The sequence below is a fragment of the Pteropus medius genome, unplaced genomic scaffold, assembly GCF_902729225.1.
Source record: "Pteropus medius unplaced genomic scaffold, Ma_sr-lr_union100, whole genome shotgun sequence".
NCBI lineage: Eukaryota > Metazoa > Chordata > Mammalia > Chiroptera > Pteropodidae > Pteropus > Pteropus medius.
In genome coordinates this window covers 19052635-19075804 of record NW_024351729.1, presented here as the reverse complement: position 1 = coordinate 19075804, position 23170 = coordinate 19052635, and the positions used below count along the sequence as shown (strand labels likewise).

Genomic DNA, 23170 nt, shown 5'->3' with positions numbered 1-23170 from the left:
ATTATTTATGAATAACATTTAATTTATACCAAAATATTTTAGAGATCTTTTCCTAGTATTAATGAATATAAAATTAGCATACATATCAATAATATTATAATAGTAATGTTAATAATATAAAATTTAATTTGCCATTAAACCAATTCTATATATTTACATCGATTAATTCTTTTGGGATGTACAACCCTTTGATGCACATTCATTCAACCCATATGCTATGCTACTATATGCTAAAGGCCCTGTGCAGTGCTGAATCCCTCTTTTCTCCTGCTCTTAGAAAATAAAAACAGTACACAGAGAGCTTGCAATATCAGGTAGGAAGGTCACCGTCAATAAATAACTCCATGCATTTAAGGCCGATATATGAGAGGCAACTTCTCTTAATAAGAGCAGTTTTACTTCCAAGCATTAGTGGTTCAGCTTTTCACATGAGAACACTCAGTTATAGCACTTTGAGAGACAAGGAAAAACCGAAATCAAGAGAAAATGAACATCAAATTTAGGTCACTGCTAAATTAATATTTTCTCTATGGGTTTTCCTTTACCAATTGCTTTTATATGCACTTCACATCTAAGTATTTGGACTAAATGCATTGAAACCTTGCTTTTCCATTGATGCTCCATTAGCGGAAATGAACTCCACTGCATTAGGGCCTGTTATTTTAAAACAAGGAGGAGGTTGTGGGACCTTTGTACCCCACACCTAATCATTCTGATTTTACTCTTAAGTAACATCTGACATGCTTTTTCCACAATGCCCCCTTCATTTCTGCTTCCTCAGAAGTTCAGCAACATGTGAAGTTGGCATCTAAGGCACTTGAACCTCTATTATTAGCATTTTCTATAAAATGTGAATCTGAAGACTTCTTGTTCTCTATTCATCCTAAATAAATTTGCCTCAGAGGATTAAATAGCCCCCGCATACTGATCCTGTGTCCCTGTTCACCTGTTTATACCATCACTATGTCATCATCATATTCCTTTATTAATGTCAATCATATATATGAGAAGATAAACGAGGCAAATTACAACTTGCATTATCTTCACTGACCCAGGAACTTGATACTATGACTATTTCATCCTTTTTGTAGAGTCTCCTGAAATCCTAGTTTTCTTTATTATTCTCATCTACCGTTGCCAGGAATGAATACACGAACCCTGCTTTGCGTATCTTGGCATTCCTGAAATTTCTAAAATCTGTGCTCTATAAGCCTATTATTTCTTCTCTTTCCTGTATCTTCAAACTCTTTCTCTATCCCTGCTCTTATCCCTAACCAAATAAACATGTTGTCTCTTATCTGAACAAGGGAGGAGACTTTCTTTGACCCTAGAGCTACAGCCGTTCTCTTCTTCACCTTTACAGCCAAACTGTTTGAAAATATATTTCCCACATTCGGCTTCCATTTCTTCACATCGAAATCACTCTAGAAGCCACAATAATCCAGGACTGTCTAGTTTCAGCACTGAAAATCCCATGACCCAGGAAAACCCTCAATCCTAGACAAACGGGGACAGGTCACCCTAAATCCCGTCTCCTCCCACAATCCACCTATGATCACTTCGGATTCTGATAGTTAAACCTCCTATCTTTAACCCATTCAGTGCTCTCTAGTTTCATAATCTCTTAGTTCAAATTCTCACCTGTCCTTTACTTGCTGTATTAGCCTCCTCAAGGAGACTGATTTCCTTATCTTACCATCAATCTTTCTAAAAAGCAAATCGTTATGTTCCCCTCCAAAGCAGTATAAAGCTTCAACCAGATACTTTATAATCTTGTCCTTGTTCATCTGTAAACTCCTGCCTGTCGTTTTTCCCTTCTTCCTCAAACTCTATTCACACATATCATTGCTCCCAGAATATGCCATTGAAGCCTCACTCCTCATGGCTTTGGAAGCCACCCATACTTTTCCAAGCAGATGAGGGTTCTCTTTCTTGCTTTTCCCCTGTACCTTGTATATTCTTCCATTTTAACACATACTTCGCTGTATCAAAATAATCTCTTTTCTCTCCTTCCTTACCTAATTACACTTAAGGAGAGGCATTGTGAGTTTCCCTTTCATATCCACTGCACCAACAGGGTTTCTATTTCAGTAAATTATTAAATTAATGCTTAATAAAGTTATTATTTTCATAGTCCTTACATTCAGGAGGCAGGATAGATAAGAGTACATTGACAGGATCTTGTAAATAAAAACTTACTACCATTCGTTTATCCTACCTGCCCTTGCACAATTACTTTATAAGTTGTACCCACTACCTAAAGAGTAACTAGAGTGACTAGGCTTATTAAAACCTGGAAAAGCTGTCAACGAAATGCTTACCGTTCTTGCGTCCCATACAGATAGAGACTTATCTGCAGAACTTGTGAGAAGAGTGTTGGAACAGGGAAAAAACTCAATGCTGTTCACGGAATCTTTATGTCCATACAAAGTACATCTGCATCTTTCACTGTAGAGGGAGAAATTAAGAGCTAAAGAATTGGGAGTTAGCACCTAAATGTTTCCTATGTCTATACAATGCTAATAAAGATCATTTAAATATCTAAAGCCTAAAGTCATTTTATAAATGGTAAAAATGTATAAGACCATTATAAAAGGAAAATTCTATGACTACCTTATATATAAATTTAGTAGCAAAAATTGACTAAATTTAAATTACCTTTAAATTATAATGTCACTTGGCAAACCATCTTTATACTATCTCATTTGTTCCTCATTATGAAAGACAACATCGAGATTGTTCCTACCTAATAAAGGAATATGCTGAGAAAAGAAAACACTTCATGAATGCGTTAAGATCCAATAAACTTCTTTCAGTCATTCTGTTTCTCTCTTTTTTTCCTTAGCTTTGGCTGCTTATTACAACCCCCTAAGATACATTTGGCCCATATTTAGCCTCAAGCGCCAGACATTCTATTTCAATTGGTCTGAGATGAAGTCTGAGCATTAGTGTGAATTAACATCTCCTCTTGGTGATTATAATTTGCCTTTAGGGATGAAAATCTAAACCAATGATTCTCAAAGGGCTTTACTCAGGCCAGCAGCATAGGCATCACTTGGGAACATGTCAAAATACAAATTCTCAAGACTCATCCTAAACCCACCGAATCAGAAACTCTGGGGTTGAGGCCCAACAATCTGTGTTTTATTTAATAAGTTTTCCATGTGATTCTGATGCAGGCTGAAGTTTGAGAACCACTGATCTAAACATTTAGAAATAACTGAGAAGGGAAGACAACTGTGTTTTTGCCTTTTTCCATTTTATATAAGGGCTCTTTCCTGATGGAACAGTGTATACAGAGAGCGGTTACACTCCTCATTGGTAATTTTTGATTGCTTTTAATTAACTTTATTTATAAATATATTTTAAAAATAGAGAAAGAGTAGAGAAGTAGGGTAATGAATAATGTTGTGAACAGATAAGTCAATATAAATACATTTCTGATAACCATTTAGTTAAACTGTAATTGGTACAGTACTTTTTAATTTTTATAATTTGTTTTATTTAACCCAATATATCCAAAATCTTATCATTTCAATATGTAATCAATTTTTTTCCTGTTTTTTAAAAATTTATTTATTTAAATTAGTTTCAAGTATATAGTACATTGGTTAAGCATCTATATAGTTCACTTTTTGTCTGAATTATTCATAACATTACTTAGGTAATTTCTTATGCACTGTATGTTCTTCAGTGGAATTAGGTTTATATTCACTTATTCTTCCCTTTCTGCAGTTCTTCATCAGTTCTAGTTCCTTTTTATTATGACTTACCTTTGTATGGGGACAGCTATTTGCTAAAGATTAATGGCGAAAGGAGGGAAACCGAACTTAGGTTACCACTAATTTCTAACCGTTTGTTGTCTTCCACAAAGACGTCTCACCAAGTGTGTGACTGACTTGATCCCTGCAGTTCGTCTCTCCTCCATTGTTTTGTATTTTAAAGTATAGTTGTAGCTTTTTGAAAAATTCCTTGAGCCACCAGCGCTATAATAACTGTAAGTGCTCTTAATCCCTTACTGCCCTCCCCCTGTCTCACCCCTGTCGATCTTCCTTATTTCCTTTATCTAACAATAAAAACTGTCTTGTTAAGATTTCTGCTTCTAACCACGATAGAATAACCATTACTGTACTGCTCCTCCTAACATAAATGATTACAAAATTACACAAATTATATAAAGGAACTGTTTTTGGCACTGAATGAAACACAGCACAATATGGTAATCCTTGAGTGAAGGAAAAAAATGTAAGCTCCATGACCTCCTTGTCTTTCTGCTTAGAAGCATTTCCTGCTATCGGCTATAGTGGTAGAATCCTGGTAGAACCAAAGCCTCACTGATCCAAGGGGCACTGAGAAGTCTGGGATGCTGACGTGCCTGGAATTTGCAGTGTAGGGTACCTGAGAAAAGGGAGCTGCACTGGGAATGGCAGTGGTTTGTGTGGGGATTCACTGTGAATTGTTGGCCAAGGTCTAGATGGCATTTCTACAAAGTAAGATTCCATAAGATCTAGAAGAGATTTCTTGCTCTGCGGCTGTGAAATGAACAGTGATACCAGAGACCAGGCACTGCTGGAAGACATTGGACTTCAATCCTAACTAGAATGAAGATAACTCACTGAGCACCTCAGACTTTCGGCTGGGACTGCAGAAAGGCCCTACTGTAGAAGTAAGGGTCAAGTGTATGAAGTAAGTTCAAAATCAAAGTAGATTTGTGTTACCAAAGAATAAAGCAAAGTGTAAAGGGAAAAAGAGATTTGCCTATAATTAAACTGATTGCTAAAACAGAATTCATTACCTTTTATAGAAAGACCACCTAATACAGATTCCCTATAATTTGCCATTAATAATATCCAGTATATAATTTTTTAAATAATTACTACATATGTGAAGAGGTAGAAAATGTAACATATATACATATATTTCTGTGAATAATTGAATATTCATAGTGATCCTATTCTCTTATCAAGTATATTTCTCGTACATGCATAAATCAAGTTTCATGCATCTTTACGGATGGACAAAGAAGCTTTAATATTTGGAATAGCTATTCCATTAACATATATGTCTTCTGCTTTCTAAAAGCATGCAGTACATAGCTGATGGGAGGTGTTTTACAATTAATTAAAAGGAAATAAAAAGAAAAGAAAACATAAAGATTAAGAAAATCCACAAAAGATCTAACAAAAACAAGTGAGAGAAGAAGATAAAAGCAATACAAATAATTGCATTAAAAAAGAAAGATATATGTGAACTGATAAAGACAAACTGGAAATTAAAGCAAACCTAATCAGTTGGAAGGGTCTATGGGAGGAGTTAGGGCTTATGGAAGTTCTGAGCTCTGCATAATTTCAAGAACCCTACACTCAATAACCATAAGGAATAACTCTATGTTTATAATAAAGCTCTATGGTTCTACCTTCCCCCTCCATTAAATTCCTTTACCTTATATAAATACCCCTTCATCTCGGCATGCAGACCAGAGTTGCACATGGCTTGTCATGTCTGCATGCTCTTGGTTGCAACCCTTTCTTTTTCCTGAATAAATCCTTGTGGTGGCAAAACACCTAGTAGATATTATTTTTCAGTCAACAGAACAGCATCAGGAAAATATTAAAATATGGTTAATATTTCTAACCTATGAGATAGTATTGAAATGTAGTTCCAACTCTGACAAAATTAAGCATTACTTTTTGTTAGTAGTTGATTAGTGGTAACTTGTAAAAGGCTGTATTTATTAAGTAGAATGAGCCTAAATATGATTTTTATTATGTTTTAATTGAAGCATTTCAACCTATAAAGAATTATGATCTTACCTTAAAAATTTATTTATATACAGTATTTGCCAGTAAACTAAAGGAGGTCTATTTGCAAAATTTGGTAGTACTTTTAAGGCAAATACAACAGTATTATATCTATTTGACAACAAGGAAGATCTAGCAAATACAAATACACAGAAAATGTATAATCTAGTAACGTGTCTTTACATATTTTATGCAATATTAGTAAAAAATGGTGCACATCCACAATTAATACTCGGACTTTGTCTGTTGTCATTAAAACCCAATTCATTTTTTTGGGAGTATATTTATTTATGGTGGTGAAGTAGAGGAAGCAATTTCTTGATGATATATTAAAGCTCACATAGCTTCCCAAATGCGAGGGAAAAGATGGGACTTCGTATAGCTTAAGGGAAGAAAGAACAGCACAAGGGGAAAGAAATCTGCTCAGGAGTCGCTAGCTTAAGGTGTGGGGCATGCCAGGAAGACAAGCTGCAAGAGCAGGCTTGTGAGAGATTAATTAGCTGCCAGAGAAAGAAGCCCCATTCAGAATTCCTTTGCAAGGTGAAAATGGACTAAAGTGATGGAGCATGACAGCACTGTAAGGAATGGAAATGATTTGTACATTTCCATCAAAAACATAAACACTGAAGCCTGATGCAATTTTCTCTCTGTCGCCCTGTCTGATGTTTTCCTATCATTTTTGCAGGGAGTGGTTCACTAAAGCCATAGGTCTTTTCTTAACGCATCTCCTGCTTTTCCTTTATTTCCCTTTGTCTCCTCTATTCCCTTTCCTTGCCCCCTTGATTTAATTTATTATTCTAGTAACTGAATGATGGATATTTCTCTGAACTTTCAATTTACTGTAAAACAAAGCTATCTATTTTTCTAGAACAGTTACATTTTCATTTAAAATGTATTTTCCATACATATGTTAACTCATAAGAGGACACCATTATAACACATAGTTTTCCTTTGTAAGGCATTCGATTTTAGGGGTTTTATTTTTTATTTTTATTTTTAATGTGTTTGTTTTAACACTATTAATATTAGATATTAAATTATATCTTTAAAATTTCTGGCTTGTATGAATTTACAGATAAACAAAATTTGGTTAATAGAATTATAAAGCACTTACAAAAAGGCAAAAGCAATGTATTTTTAAATAAATACACAGAAAAGGACCAAAACGATCCCTGTTTTGAAAAAGCAAATTGGAATTCATTATCTTACTAAGCACAATAAGACCTGAATTTTAACGAGTATTTATATAATTGAGCAAATGTAAAATGATAAAATTTATTATGGGATTCATCTAAAATAAAAATTCTTTATAAAAAATCTAAATCTAAGAATCTAATATATACATAAGTGAAACCCATTTAAATCCTTATATTGTAATTCATAACCCCCAAATTCAGTGAGGGATTCCACCATTCCATGGTTTATTTTTCAAGTTTACCCCTAAGCTATTTTAAAAACCCTCCAGAATTTTCACCTCAGCAAGGCAAAGTCCTCAAGTAACACCCAAATTTTGACTTCAAGGATTAATAAAATATTGACGAGAGTCTTTTATTTTGTATCACCACAGATAATATAAAGCCTTTAACATGCAATAGTTTATTTTATGTGTGTGTTACCATGGAATTCAATTGAACGTTTAGTGGAAGAAGTCATATTTAAATAAATTCTACCAGGGATTCTGCCACAAACCCTGTCTTAAAGTTCACCATAATCTGTTGTGAAATAATAGATGTGGTCTGACTGTCTCACCTGGGTAGGATCAGGAATATGTCACAGCTTCCACACAAGGAAGAAAAGTTCTTGGTCAAAACCCTTGACAATAAACATACAGTCTGAGCATTACGTAATCCCCAAATGGTAATCAATCTCCGCGTACGTAAAGGGCGGATTCCTGGTAACCTCAAATACCTGGAACACAGCCAGGATGTTGGGAATCAAAGCAGAAGGTAAATAAATAAAATAACTGTAATAGAGCTGAGGACTCATTGAGAGTACCCTCAAGTCCTCACTCAGACTTGTTAAATAGTCAATGGAATAGTTTTTGCAAAGAGCGTGGGGCAGGGAGGGCTTAGGAGGTTGGAGGGGTGCACACTGATAACAGTGAGAAAAAGTGGAAGTTTAGCAGTTAATTGAAGTAAACTGGGAAACAGAAAAAATAAAAAAATGAAACAGAAAGACCAAATACTGAAATGGCAACCTGGGGCAAATTAATAAAGGCAAAAGAAAATCACTCTTTATACTTCAACGGTCCCTACATTTAACGTTGTAGTTTAAGCTGCTACATTAGCAACCCCTTGAATTACACTTGGCCCCCATTATTTGCAGATTCCATAGATGTGAATTGCCTACTTGCTAACATTCATTTATAATCTCCAAATCCATGCTTTTGTAGTCATTCCCAGATGCGGGCATGTACAGTGTTGCAAAATATCAGAGTCACATGAGTCACTCATTCTCTGCTGAGGTCAAACTAGGTGAAGTTCTGCCCTCTTGTTTCAAGTCTCGTACTATAACCAGTGTCCTTTTTGTCGTCTATTTAGCGCCACATTTTTCACATTTTTGTGCTTTTGGTGTTGATTTCAGTGATTTTGCTATTTAAAATGGCCTCAGGTGTAGTGTCGTCTAGTGCTCCTAAGAGCAAGAAGCTTATGTGACTTTCGGATAAAATATGTGTGTTAGATAAGCTTTGTTCATGCATGAGCTATAGTGCTGTTGGCTATGAGTTCATGTTAATTAACCATCAATATGTATTAAGTAGGGTGTTTTTAAACAGGAATATACACAAAAAACAAATTCATGTATTGATCAACTGATGAACGAGCTTACAGGAAACCAGTCCTGTGTTTCTCTTATGAACAATGATTTTGTATTCACCAAGTGAGTATTTGCAGTTTCTTTATAAAACATAACTACCTTAAATAACAAGAACCAAATACACTTATAATTTTTCCAGTTTACAGATAAAAAAAAAATTATATACAGAATCCAGGTAACTGGCTTAGTATTACACAAGTAGTTAATGATGAAGGCAGTGTTTTTTGCCCAAACAGTTGGCATATGACCATAGACTTTTAACCACTATCTACACTATTTTCTTCATTGCACAGTACAATACAATGTCAGCTGAATACTTTGGGTCATCAAATCATTGATGAAATTATGCTTTGCAGGCAGAAGAATGCAACATATTTCATAGAGATTTTCTTTAAGAAATAATACTATTTAAAATATTTCAATGCTTGAGGTAAAACATTCATTATCTAGAAAATTAATTTAGGTTAGCCCAGCTTCCCCCAGTACCAAATAGATTTTTATGAATTAGAAACATTTTTAAATTTAGGTAAAATGAATGTTATGGTGTCTGACATAGTGGTACACTGTAGTCAGTTCATACTGGTTTATAAGACAATGGTACACACCTCTCCTCAATTCCATATTAAGTGACTTCGCCTGGGCAATTAGAAATTTGTCATGGTAAAAGACTTTATACCATAGAAATTGGCAAACACTAAACATCAGGGTTTTATTTTTCTGAGAGTGGGTTTACAAGCACACCACTGCCTGATGGTAATATCCTTAGACTGAATTTATTTACCTTTCAAATTTAAGATTTCTTTAAAAATCACAGTTATCATCTGATCACTCCTGTCACATATCAACTAGAGTTTCCTTTGCATCCCTTATTTTATTTTGTTCTCTTTATTTATTTTTTAACCCCGCATATTTGATACAGTGACTCATAATAAGTGTGCCTCAGTTTGTAAGAATACAATAGCAAACTATTTCTTTACTAATATCCCAACTCTTCTTTTACCTTCAGAGCATAGGTTTGTTATCTGCCATCCATATCTTCTAGGTAATTTTGTATCTACTAAACTGATGTAAAATATTACTTCCCTGATTATTATTATAAAGGAAAGAAAGTGATAGAAGTGAAATGTCACATTGCTGAGTTTACTCTCATCGTCTGAGTTTCTGAAGTTAATAGACTAAATAAAATGGTTACCTATGCTTTAGAACCTGTGCCTTATGATGTGAAATGATGAAAGCCAATCCCTCATTTGCCTGAACCTCAGACCTGAGTAAAAAAAGAGTGAAAGCTCATATGCTTCAATCATATGGTGCTGCTTTTTATGTTCTGCAGTTAGATGAGTTTTTGAAAAAACTTTTGATTCTAAAAATTCTATGATTTAAAAATCATCGAGTAACCATTTAATGCCTTATTTTTTACATACGAAAATAACAGGGTCAAAACATCTTTCTTGAAAATAAAGCTTTAACAAAATAGGAGATAAATTAACTTTAAAGATAACTGTAATCAACTTCATTGTTAACTGTAAATTGATCAATAGATGTATCATTAAGTTCTTTAAATCCAAAAAAAAAACCACTTCTGAAATATTCTATTCAATTTTCTTTCTACAAAAGATTTTAATATAATATGCTCACAAGAAGCTGCACTGACACATTTAAATCTTATACCTCTTTTCCTTTCTATGTCAACTCCCTGAAAAAGATTTTAGTCAGAAACCAGATCTCAGGAGTGGGAAAAGTTAATGACATAAGGCAAGATCTGTTGCCATAGTAGCTTGGTTCTAGGAGAGTAAGGAGCCCAGCAAGCAAAGCAGAAAGGAGAGAAAGCAGAGCTAAAATGAGGGGGAAAATCCTCAGATTATCCAGGGACTGGGTTGCTGGAAAAAAAGAGATTTCAATCTGGGTACTCCCTCATGCTCAGAGCTTTCATTCAAAATTCAGTCTTTTCTTGAAAACCCATATCCGAAAAGATATTTACACAACGATGTTCATAGCAGCATTATTTACAGTGGCCAGGACATGGAAGCAACCGAAGTGTCCTACGATAGATGACTGGCTAAAGAAACTGTGGCACATATATACAATGTAATATTACTCAGTCATAAGAAGAGATGAAATACTGTCATTTGCGACAACATGAATGGAACTTGAGATAATCATGCTAAGTGAAATAAGCCAGACTGAAAAAGTAGAAAATCACATGATATCACTTATATGTGGGGTAAACCTAAAAGAAACAAATGGACAGGACAAACAGAGACTCATGGACATGGATTATAGACTAGTGGTTACCAGAGGGTAGAGGGTGAGCAAGGAGGGGAGGGGTAGACTGGGTAATGAGGGTGAAATAATGCGGTATAGGGAGAGGTTGAAGTGGGTAAAGGGGATCAAATATATGGTAGCTGAAGGAAATTGGAATTTAGGTGGTAATCACACATTAGAATATATGGATGTCAAATTATAATGTACACCAGAAAATTATAATTGTATTAACCAATGTTACCCCAATAAACTTAACAAAAAAAAAAATTCAGTCTTTTAACCATAAAGAGGTGGAAAACTAAATGGAGCCACAGCTCCATCTGTCATATCCCGTTTGTTTCCTTTGTAGCACCAATCACGAGGTGAAATTTGCTTGATTATTTTTGTTCTTGTACCCTCCCACCCATCAGCCCTGCCTAGAGTTATACAAGCCCTCAAGACACCATTACTTCCCAATTCCTAACCCTCAATCCAATATCCTTCCCTTTGGACTCTATATTAAAATACTGAGTATATTGTTTAAAAAATGCACTTACTGAGCTTTATGTGGATTTCAATTCGCTTAAAAAAGAAAAAAATTGTATGAATAACACAAATGATCCAATAATTAATTCCCCCTAAAGGAACTGTAGAAAGTGCCGATATTTTAATTTTTTGTTTTTTGTTTTTAATCTACTCATCTAAAAGTAGAATACTGTCAGCTTCAACTTCTAATCTTAATTCACAAGCTTTCTCCAAGGAATGAAACCTTCTTAAAAGAATTAAATGAATAAATCCTATGTCACAATCCTTGATGGTATCAATCCGTGGCCCCATTTTTCTATTGTTGCTTTAAAATGTCAGTAAAAATGAGCATTTTAAAATGTTTGAATAAGAACAGAACCATGGCTAAAGAAAATGTTGGAAAATATTTTAAGCCTATCAGGGGCCTTCGGTTCTGTCACAGCATGTCTAGTATACAACGGTCCTTACAACTTTACTTATCCCATTGCTGCTGCCATCATCTGCCCAGAGTGAACTGATGCAAAACGGTGAAATGAAAGTTTTTATTTGAAATCTTAGTTCCCCATTGTCTCTCTCTTTCTGCTATATACATCTAACCCTTCTGAGTTGGAAAAAAAAAAAGTCTTATAGTAATATTTCAGATAGAGTCATTTTCAGCATCTCAAGATAAATGGTATGGAACTGTCTGTACTCTCTCATTCGTCTGTCCCTGGTGTGCCTTCCTATTTCCTTCCCTCCTTATTCTTTAATAAATTCTGTAACAACTGAAAGCAAGAATAAAAGATGGAGATCATTGGCAGGGGTTACGTGAATCTCTAGAAGGAATGCAATTAAACCCAGCTTGAACTTCCTAAGTCAGGACACATTTCTTTATGAATGTTCTCCTTAGAAATGAAAATACTGGACAAGGTAAACACAGTTTAAATACATGTCATTTTCCCCCAATCAATCCAACTTTCCTGTTTATTCCCTCATTTTTTTCCAGACCCCAGAGTTTTCCACCTACCAAACAAGAATACAAATATATAAAAAACATTTTTTAAGAAGTCAAAAATAGAAAGGATAAGTAGCTTGGGAATAGCTTTGGTGGAAGAGCTTCCTCATTACTTTACTCTCATTATCATTTGAAGTGAGACATTCAGTGGCTTTATTCCTGTCTTGATTCAGCATCTCTTTATACTGAGTGCAGTGGTCCTACATTCCAGATTTTCCCAATGGTCTTGATTTTGTATAATTTTATTATTTTCAATAAGTATAATACATTAAATATAATGTTTTAAATATGATTTAATTTTCATGTTTCTGAAACAGTTCCATGAATGATGCAAACATCAGACTAAACTCTTTGTCAAAAGTTAGCCATTCGGTATTTGTTTTAAAATTGTATTTTGGAATGAATTTCTTTATTACCGGTGTGGCTATTGTTCTATGACAGTATAATTTGTTGAAATATTGATCCACATTATACTCCTGGTGTTTTCCCCCTAATCTCTCATTGTGAAGAGACGGCCTGTGTAATCCCTTGACCCTGGAATGTTAGATGAATAGACAGCAGAAACTACATGAGGACAAATGTATTTCTCATCTCTTGTAAAACTCCAAGCTCAAGCTAGTTATCTCTGGGGAGAGATAGCTGCTGGGGAGCTTTTAAAGACAAGGAGAAAGCTGCTGGGGAGCTGCTGGGGAGCTTTTAAAGACAAGGAGAAAGAGTGAGAGAGATTTCCTTGAAGTGGCAAGGATATGTGGAAACTTCTCAGACTCTGTGAGAAGGAGTTTTGTACCACTCATTGCAGTGCCTAGAAAAAGTGGCCAGATCCTAGAAGGAAAGAACACAGTGTTCTTATGGGGGACTTAGTCCCAGGCCCAAATCTCACCCTTTGTCCAAAATAGTCTATGTATGATGCTAAGGTAACAGACATGGGCATTAAGCTGAGACACTGAGCACTAAGGCGATAACAAATGACTAGGAAAGGCTCCTAATGATTAGTGGGGAAAAGGCCCTAGATCATTGGCACAATCCTAGGGGAGGAATGCATTGAGAATTCCTGTTAGAATTTCCAGCTAGACGTCTGAGAAAGAGACTCAAGTCCAAATTATCTTGACTTGTAGGAAAAAAAAAAAAAAAGAATATATATATATTTCTTCCACACCTGATTTGTGGGCAGAGAGTCATACTAAGTGGTTATAAATATATTCATCACATAATTAAAAGTAATTTCATATACATTATTCATGGCAGGGGGAGAGGGAAGTCAAAGGGGTGAAATCAGTCTTTTCTATGCTACAACATTAGTACCTCCATGATCCTCTCAAACCCCGAATCCGCTTTTCTGACACCCTTATGCTTCCTTGAAGCCTCCCCTGGGCTCTTCCTCCAGGTAAACCCAGCTGACAATAGCCCATGCTGCTCACCAATTCCCTAAGGGTCTGTGCTGCTGTTTCCAACACATATATACACTTAGCTTTTTCACCTCGTAATTCTTAAGTCAGGCTTTGGTGAGCATCTAGCTAATTTAATAAATTAAACCACGTTAATGAAATGAGAAGGATGTATGAGAAGGCTTCCTTTAAACTAGCATCTCCCTTCTCATTTCTGTTGGGTCCATTCCGCCAGAGAGTATATTTAATAGCTACCTTCTAAATATTATAATAAATATTATATGAAAACCACAATAAAGCTATTTCTTCATTCTTCTTCCAAGAAAAATTATTCTAATTATAGGAGTCTTACTCCACATAAGAAAATAAACTAACTAGATAGTAAGCTGGTAGGAAAACAGAAATTCTGGGTCACAAAGGACCTTGTAATACCCCTTAAACTGTATGATCAAATTAATTGTCTGTGTTTACATCTTTCCTGATTATGAAAATACTTTTGCTCCATTGATATCTTTAAACAAAGTATATCCATTTCATTTCCTTTATATTGTAACTGTAATGTGGAGGGCAAAATTTAAAACAGAAGTCACTTATATGCAAGCAAATCAGACAGCTCTGTCTCAGATTCAGTGAATGGGTGTAGACTCCTTAATAATAATAATAATAGTAATAATAATAATAGTAATTATTTTCTATTTACACCTTAGTTTTCCAAACAAGTTAAGGAAAACTATTTTCTCTGTTTGCAATATCTATCTAAATAATAGGTGGATTGTAAGAGACTTGACTTCAATAAGGATCTCGATTCTGATCTGTAACTAATGAATGGAACTTTGATCATTCTATTGATCAGAAAGGGTTAACTATCATAGGAATGATTTGATATAGCAGATTTTAAAGGATATTTTAAGAATCTGTTTTCTTGCCTCCATTTTACTTATTCAATGGCCTCTACCTTTTATATTGAAACTGAAGGTCTCTCTTTTTCTAGTCATTCCTTTACCAGTCCATTAAAATATGTCACCTGGTGTGTGTCCCTCACCGTTATTACGATGAGTTATATATTAAGACTCAGTGCATTTAACTGTCACCATGATGGCTACTCAACCTCTTCCCCATAAAATCACACAAACACTGAACCAATTAATGTTCTAAAGAAAACTACTGTCTGTAAACAATATATTAAACCAAATTTGAGAGAAGACACACATGCTTTTCCTTTAACATCATATTGTACTAACTTCTCTTAATTTCCACCTTCTGTTTATGCATCATAAATTGATTTGTTAGGATCTAAATATATTGTTAGAAAAGTTCTACAGGATTGTACAGATGATTATAAAGATATATTATTACCTTGGTTATCTTGATAGATTGTCCCCAACCTAAAGATAAGGATCACAAACAGAATGACATTTGTACCCCTATCTCTATGCCCTTTTTACCTCTCATATATGACGCGTTCAAATCAGGATCAGAACTTTGTAGGAGGACCATATACAAACACAGCAAAGTGACCAGATTAAGATATTACAATGCCAGTTTGTTTTATGAGGTTATAAATATGTCCTATCATGTCTTTACATTTTACGACCTCTATTTTATTCCTTAGTAGATGCACATAAGACAAATCCAATTACTCATGTCAAGAATTTAAAATTATCAGCATTTAAATAAAGAAAGACATGCTATTTTTTTTCTTTACAATACTTTATGTTTGGATTCAACATTTTTCTTAAACAAAACCTATATTTCATGAGCGAAAACACTATTTTCCTATTAAGCATATCTTTCTTTAAAAAGCAATAGATATTTATGGAATATTTCTTTCACTTAAAGTTGGATTTCCCCTGTTTTATGGCCTAGACCTGGAACTGGGCTCAATATGGGTACAATTTCCAGAACAGAAACTGATCACAGTATATGGCTCCAGGGCAGTACTCTAGGGTGCTTGGTTTCAAATGTCTATTTTTTAAAGAAACCATAATCAGCACATTATTTATATTTATGCAAATGACACAGTCACAATAGTCCTGTTAAAATGACTTTGCTACTTCACTGAATCATATAAATATAGCAATATCTTCTGCACTGTGTGATTGGGCTATTGACCTTGAGGCTTCCTGTTCATAAGAGTGGGTCTGAAAAGGCTGATTCATGTCAGGCAATCGCTTCTTCACAAATTGCAAAAATAAATAAATAGGCCTATATATTCTGTCCTTTGAACGTTAGGAGCAGCTGTTACCTGCAGAGTGTCTTTCTCTGTAAGCTGTCTCTTAGTTACATGCTGAGCATACTCTTCTGTTTAAATGATGCGATGAAGCATCTCAAACTCTGCTTGCTTCAAGCCAACATGATCTGCTTGTGCTTTGCGCCTGTCACTTTTTAGCTCATTATGTCGCTCTTAGTTTTGCTTGAAGTATTTTGTTCATCCTTTGGGTATGGCCACCCTCCTTCAGATAGACACATAATTGTTTTCTCGTGCAGGTGCCATCCATTTTCATTACATGACTGGTCAGCATGGCTGAAAGTTGATAAAGATGACTTATATGCCTATTAGACATCTGTATTATAAGGCCAACTTTTATATGCTTTTGTTTTATCATTTATATATAGCATCATTTATACATGATGGAAATATCAATCAATGCATGTAAGTGTGTCAATTATTCCCAACAAATCTTTTCTTCAGGTATATATAATTAGCACTTTTTCTGTGCAGCTAAATAACTTACTATGCAATTTTTGCACCGATTAACTTGTACTAATCTGCTTAATTACTTTATAAGGTAATTCTTAATTCTATGAGATCCAATGGTCATTCTGAAAAAAAAAAAGCTCCATCTACTATATTAAAGTGAAATTAATAAATAACAATTTTAAAAATCAATATGTTGTCCTAACTGTAATATATAAAAAGAAATAGAAAGCAATTTGTAACAAAATACTGTGTTTTTCAAAATATAAATGCTTAGCCATCTACACTAGGATACATGATAATGGAGCCAGAGGCTCACACTTAACGCTATAGAATCAACACGGTTGTAATGCCATGAATATGCACTGTTAGAAGACTCAAATTCAAGTGGTCTTACTGCCACTGAGGTAATTTTCTGCAATGGTAAACAACTGTTGACAAAGTTCTAATAAATATTTACTTAAATATTCCTTTGATTTACAGAGTTAGTTGCATTCCCGAGAAACGGTATATAACTAAAATTTAATAAACAATACTTTGTGTTTATTTGTATTGTGGAATTGAATTCTAAGTGAAAAATAAAATTTAAAAAGAATTATCAATCAGCTTTTTCATTCAACTTCATGATATACCAAGGGGCATTTGGAAGTCACATGGAACACAAAATCTTTTTTTCTTTGTATAGGACGGTCCTACTCAGCAAGATGTATGGTATGCTTAGCCCCAGCCATGTCATGTCAGTAGTGCCTACGAATCACTGATACAGGAGAAAAACACTTTGTGTGCTATGAAAACATCCTTTTGGGAGTGGTACCACCCTGGTGAAACACTGACTTAATGATTACATCGACTTTGCTATTTATTCTTATGGATCAATACATTCCCCCCTGAAAGACCACCCATTGAAGGTTCTAGGAAAGCCAGTTTTGCATTTGTTATTGCTCTTCTTTAAATCAGTCTAAAATATAAACTGTTGCAGGTGTGTGTGTCACATGACTATCCTGCCTCCCTCCAGTGGTTGGAGTGCCAAGAGAAGAAGTTGGCAAAGTAGCATGAGACAAGGCAGGAGGACCAGGAGGACCAGGGTGTGGGGAATACATGGAGTCAGATGAAGAAATGGAATGTGAAGATGCTGAACCAAAGAAAGTGGGAGCCAGAGGATTTAGAGAAGGAAGAGCTGGGAAAACCCTCCACCTTCTGCCAACCCTATAAGTACTACTTTTGTCATTTCAATCATTCAAGCTTATCAGGAAGAAAATGGGTCATGTAATAAAATTCCACAGCTGTTTTCAAAATTCCATATAAGATCTCCTTTTGAGTGGCTTATCACAGAAATTTTTAATCGATAGATTGTAAAAAAGTAAATAGCATCTTAGCTTCTAATATGGTCTTTCCCCACAACATAACTCTAGTGTTTTGACTAAAGACAATTTATTACTCATATTCAGATACAATAACATTCAAATATAAATATAAATCACATTTCTAGGTATGTTATCTTTTCTATAATCTTCAGTTTTGAACCAGATATGTAAAAGGAGAAAGTACTCAGTTTACATCTGACGTTTTTCTAATAAACATAAAGAACACACTATGTCGAATTTTTTTTGAACTAAGGCAAAAAATAACTTATTAACCATTGGAATCAAAGAAAAACTATACAAAATAAATGGCTCTTCTAAAACCCAAGGTAATTTTTTTATTTGCTGACAGTATATATTGCTTACAGGACTACTGAATAACTATTCACTTCCTAAAGGTTTTATAGAAGGAGTACTAGACTTGGGGCTTGACGTAATGAACTAATTCTGCTATACTTTCTTCATTTATGTATAATCAGGATAAAGTAAAAAAATGTCAAAGCAATTTGAAAATTATAAAAGGCTGGCTAAATATCAATCAATATCATTAACACCTCTTGCGTGTCTAACGAGGTGATATAAATTTGATTATTCCCATCAAGAAATGATTTCTGCTGGAAGTCATGTCTTACTTGGACATGGTGATCCAGATATGACCTTTCTCAGCTGTGGTTAACTGTGAAAACATGAGAATTAGCTAGGTCACGTGGAGTAGACATTTCTACTAAGGGCATGCTTGGATGAATGTATTAAATTGGAACTTTGGAAACAAGAGAGTTAATATTTTAAAATTCAAAACCCCCATGATAACACACCATATAATAATGCAAATGAGGATATAATGCAATTGGCATTTGCTCTTGCTTCCTGCAGACTGGGTTAGATAAAGTTCTCATCTTTGGTATGGTGGCCTGAGAAGATATGAAGAAAGGGTGAAGATAACCAAGGAAACATTAAGAAACTCTCTAAAAAAATGAGAAGATAAAAGGGTTATTGTGTCCTCAGTTTCCCCAGGCCCAATTTACAGAGAATTGGGCCCATAAAACAAGAATTGGAGAATTATTCTCACTGTCCTAATAGTTTCAGCCGATTTTAAAATCCGGAATCATCCCTGTACCCAGCACAAGTTTGGATCCAGCATTCAAACTCCCGCAACTGCCAGCATATATGCTGCACAGCCTCGCCCTAGCTATTCCAATCAGTTCAGAAATAGGATCCCGCATTTTACACAATTGAATTAGTTGTCTACATTTATGAAAAATATTTCTAGATCTGATAGAAATTGAATTAAATTTGTATATCAACTTGTGGAGAACTGACATCTTTACTATACTGTGTCCTCTAAACCAGTCGTCCCCAACCCTGGGCCAAAGGGCCAAACCCCAGTACCAACCAGTCCGTAGCCTATTAGGAACCAGGCCACACAGCAGGAGGTGAGCAGCAGGTGAACAAAACCTCATCTGTATTTGCAGCAGCTCCTTAGCACTAGCATCACCGCCTCTGCTCTACCTCAGATCATCAGGCAGTAGATTCTCATAGGAGTGCCGGTCCCTGGTGCCAAAAGATTGAGGACCGCTACTCTAAATGATAAATAACATCTCTCACTTATTCAGGTCTTCTCAGATTTCTTTCTTTAGTATTTTCTTTATTTAGTATTTAGCATATAGATTTTGTACATTTTTTTTTTTTATATCCGTACCTAAGTATTTCCATTTTGGGAACTATCGTAAATAGTTTTGTTTTGTTTTTTTTTTAAATTTTGGTACAATTGTATATTGCTACTATACAGAAATAAGATTGTTTTGTTTGTTGACCTCATATTCTTCAACCTTGCTAGACTTTATCCCATCAATCTTAATATGCTGTGCTTTCATCCAATCATATTGGTTTTAATTTCCTTGTGATTTCTTCTTTGACCTTTAAGTTATTTATAATGTGTTTTTTTAATTTCAAAATATTTGGAGATATTCCAGGTATCTTTCTGTTACTGATTTCTAATTTCATTCAGCTTTGTACAGGAAACACTTTGTATTATTTAAATCATTTAAAATTTATTGATCTTGTTTTATGGCCCAACATACAGTCTACCTTGGTGATGTTCCATGTATACTTAAAAAAAATGTGTATTCTGCTGTTGTTGAGTGAAGTGCTCTATAAATCTCAATTAGGGAAATGTGGTTGATAGTGTTGTTCAAGTTTTCTATATCTTTACTGATTTTCTGTCTATTCTATCAAGTACATATAGCATGTATTTGTATGGATGACCTATGTTTATATAAATGTTTTAGAACACCCTTTTGGAAAAGTTTAGGCTTTTATCCAACTAATTATCTAGTTGTATCTTACATAACCATCTTAACTCCCTAGGTTTAAAATCCTTTCCTTCTCCCATTTCAGTTGGCTACTTTATTATTATTATTATTATGGTACATTGGTTAAAGATATCCAGTAAATTTCAAGTGTACAATTCAACAGTAAGTCATATATATTTTGCATTGTACGTTCACCACCCATAGTTAGATTTCTTTCTGTCACCACATATTTGATCCCTTTTATCCCATCTACCTCCCCTCCTTCCCCCTCCCCTCTGGTAACTACTAGTCTATTGTCCATGTCCATGAGTCTCTGTTTATTTGTCATGTTTGTTTGTTGCTTTTAGGTTTATATCTCACATATAAGTGATATCATGTGGTTTTCAACTTTTTCTGTCTGATTTAAAATGTATATACTTAACATAGTGTTTCCCTCACCCGAAAAATTTTTCTATGATCTGCTCAGAATAGATATAGCTCCACTCTTGGAGCATTAGCACAGTGTTCCTTATTGATATACGTTTGCTAACGCCATTTATTAGAATTTAAGGACTTTGTGGTTAAAAAAATGTGCATCTTTTTTAAATATATGCAGAGCTCGATATTGTCCCTTCTTCACAGTGTCAAATGTATGTTTAATTGAGAAATTAAACATCAGCCAAGTGGATGAAACTAGAATTGTCCAGAATTATTATTTTACGTCAGACAGAAACCAGAGGACTAAAGATGAGGATATGAACAGAAATATGAATGAGTATTTAGAGAGCTCAATCCAAAAGTAGAAGGCATGACCTAACTTGACTTTTCAAACATATTTGTTTTAAAGTTAACTTGATTTATTAGAAAACTAGGATGATAGAAAATATAGCATGAACCATTAGATAAGGTACTAGATCCAAAATTTAGCTTCTCCTTCTCAGGTTGGTAAGCCTCTGAGGTTCTAATACAGGTTCAGTTCAGTTAAAGATGAAGAAGACAGGCAGTGGTATGGAAGAGAAATTTGAAAGTATCAGTGCTAAGTAGAAATAAGAACAAGATTCAGAGCCTGGTGAAAGGAGACAATATCAAGCTGGAATGTCTAGCATATGGTAGGAGATAGAAAGAATGGTAGGAAGGAAGGAAGGAAGGAAGGAAGGAAGGAAGGAATAGGAAGGAAGGAAGGAAGGAAGGAGGGAGGAGGGAGGAGGGAGGGAGGGGAGGGGAGGGGAGGAGGGAGGGGAGGGAGGAAGAAGACAGCAGGTAAGAAGGAAGGAAAATTATAATATAATGCATGATTAATAATCAAGATTATCATGACTTTGAACAAATGAACTTTAGATATTCTATTTCCTCCCTCTGGGATTTCCACAGTGAATAAGTATGATCAGATCTCAAAATTAATAAAAAAAAAATGCTTTGTGATATTTTGTTTGTTACTCTTTTATCTTAAAAAACTTTTAAATATTTTTTGATACTTTCTTAATTTTTTTTTGTAAAAGCTGGGTGCATAAAAATGAACTAGAAACTATCTTCATTTAACTGGTATTATTAAAAAAGACAAAAGCTTATACTATATTTTATTAAATTGTTATAGTTATTTACATAGTCCAATTTCTTTTTTCCCAATTTCACAAGTTGTAATAAGGCATGGCTTAAAACCTGTTCTATATCCTAAAGAAATATGAAAACCTGAGTACTTTTTTAATTTAAGGATATCAAAATACCTGTTTGAAGGCATAGTTTCTCTCAAACAGTGTGCATTATTTCTTTGAAGTATTCTAAAAAATAATTTTCTTTTGTAACCACTCTAGTATTTCATAGGTTTAAATATAAGGCATTTTATAAAATTTTAATTCCATTCTTTACTTAAACTATACTATAGCTTTTTTCTGTGGATTTCAGTATACTTTCAAGCAAAGGTATAAACACATTTTAAAATATGGTCTTTTAAAATCATTATATTTAAATGTATGTTTAGTAAGTATTTCTCTTGACAAATACACAAGATGGAATTGAGTTGTTTATTTTTAACTACATTAATATAAAATATTATTTTAAAAAAAAACTAAAATAAATAGAACAATAGTTCAACTAGCCCTATCTATTCATCGGTCCTTCGCTTATTTCTGCTCCAGAGCACATAATTTTTAGCTTGTATTAGAATGTCTTTCTGGCCCTGAGCATTCCATATTCCGCCCAACCTTCAAGGCCTATGTCTAGCCCTACCTTCTCTGTGAAGTTGTCCCTTATCACCCCAGAAAAGGTAAGGTCCTTTTCTGTATATTCCCACAGCACTACGAAGCCCCATCTTTCTTTTTTCTTTTAGTGCTCACTACCTCCTGCCTTGTATTAAATGTTACAGTTTATTAACACATAGTCCACATTTCTTTCAGAGTAGAAAGACAACTCCTGCTCCTCATTCCTTCTTATAGAAAGAGAAGTTACCAATTTGATTTATTAGCATTTGTGACCTTAAATACAGCAAATTCACTAGTATGTAGGCCACTGTACACTGGAGACTCATAGTCATATATAACTCTACTCTTTCTCTAAGTCCTGAGCTTTTGAAAACACAATGAAAAAAAAAAAAGAAAGAAAGAAAAGAAAACATGACAAGGTGGCCTGGCCTCGGCAGCTTCTGCCAGTTTCCCTGTCTGGCGCTCTACAATCCTTCCCACTTTAGAATTGATTAGTAGAGTGATTTTCTACTAATGAGGGTATCATTACTGTCCCTTTATTCCCTCCCTCTTCGCTCACACACCCTAGTGGTTATTGTTCCAGATTGCATCCAGCCAGAACTCTGCATCATCCCAACTTCTAGATTCTGTCCACCTCACTTTGGCGCTTTTGTATATAGCTCTGTGTGGCCATTTTATTTGGAGGAAGTGATTCACAACGCAAGATTCATGTTTCTATGAACCTTCTTGCAAAATAATATAAGTTGTTAACAAAAAGGTACTGACACTACAAAAAATTAGGTTTATCTTTGACAAATAGATTTGGCAATCCTTAGGTGCAAGAATGGTTTTATAAACTATTTTAATTTTATTTTTTAATTAC

The 23170-nt window shown here is 34.5% G+C and overlaps 1 protein-coding gene across 1 annotated transcript in view; it reads right to left on the bottom strand.

Moving 5' to 3' along the window:
• Positions 1–23170, bottom strand: part of LOC120587738 (sperm-associated antigen 16 protein-like) — a 448498-nt gene that overhangs the window by 281152 nt on the left and 144176 nt on the right. The window contains exon 4 of the mRNA XM_039844919.1: positions 2322–2448. Within this exon, the coding sequence (XP_039700853.1) occupies positions 2322–2448 (127 nt within the window). The remainder of the gene's footprint in view (positions 1–2321; positions 2449–23170) is intronic.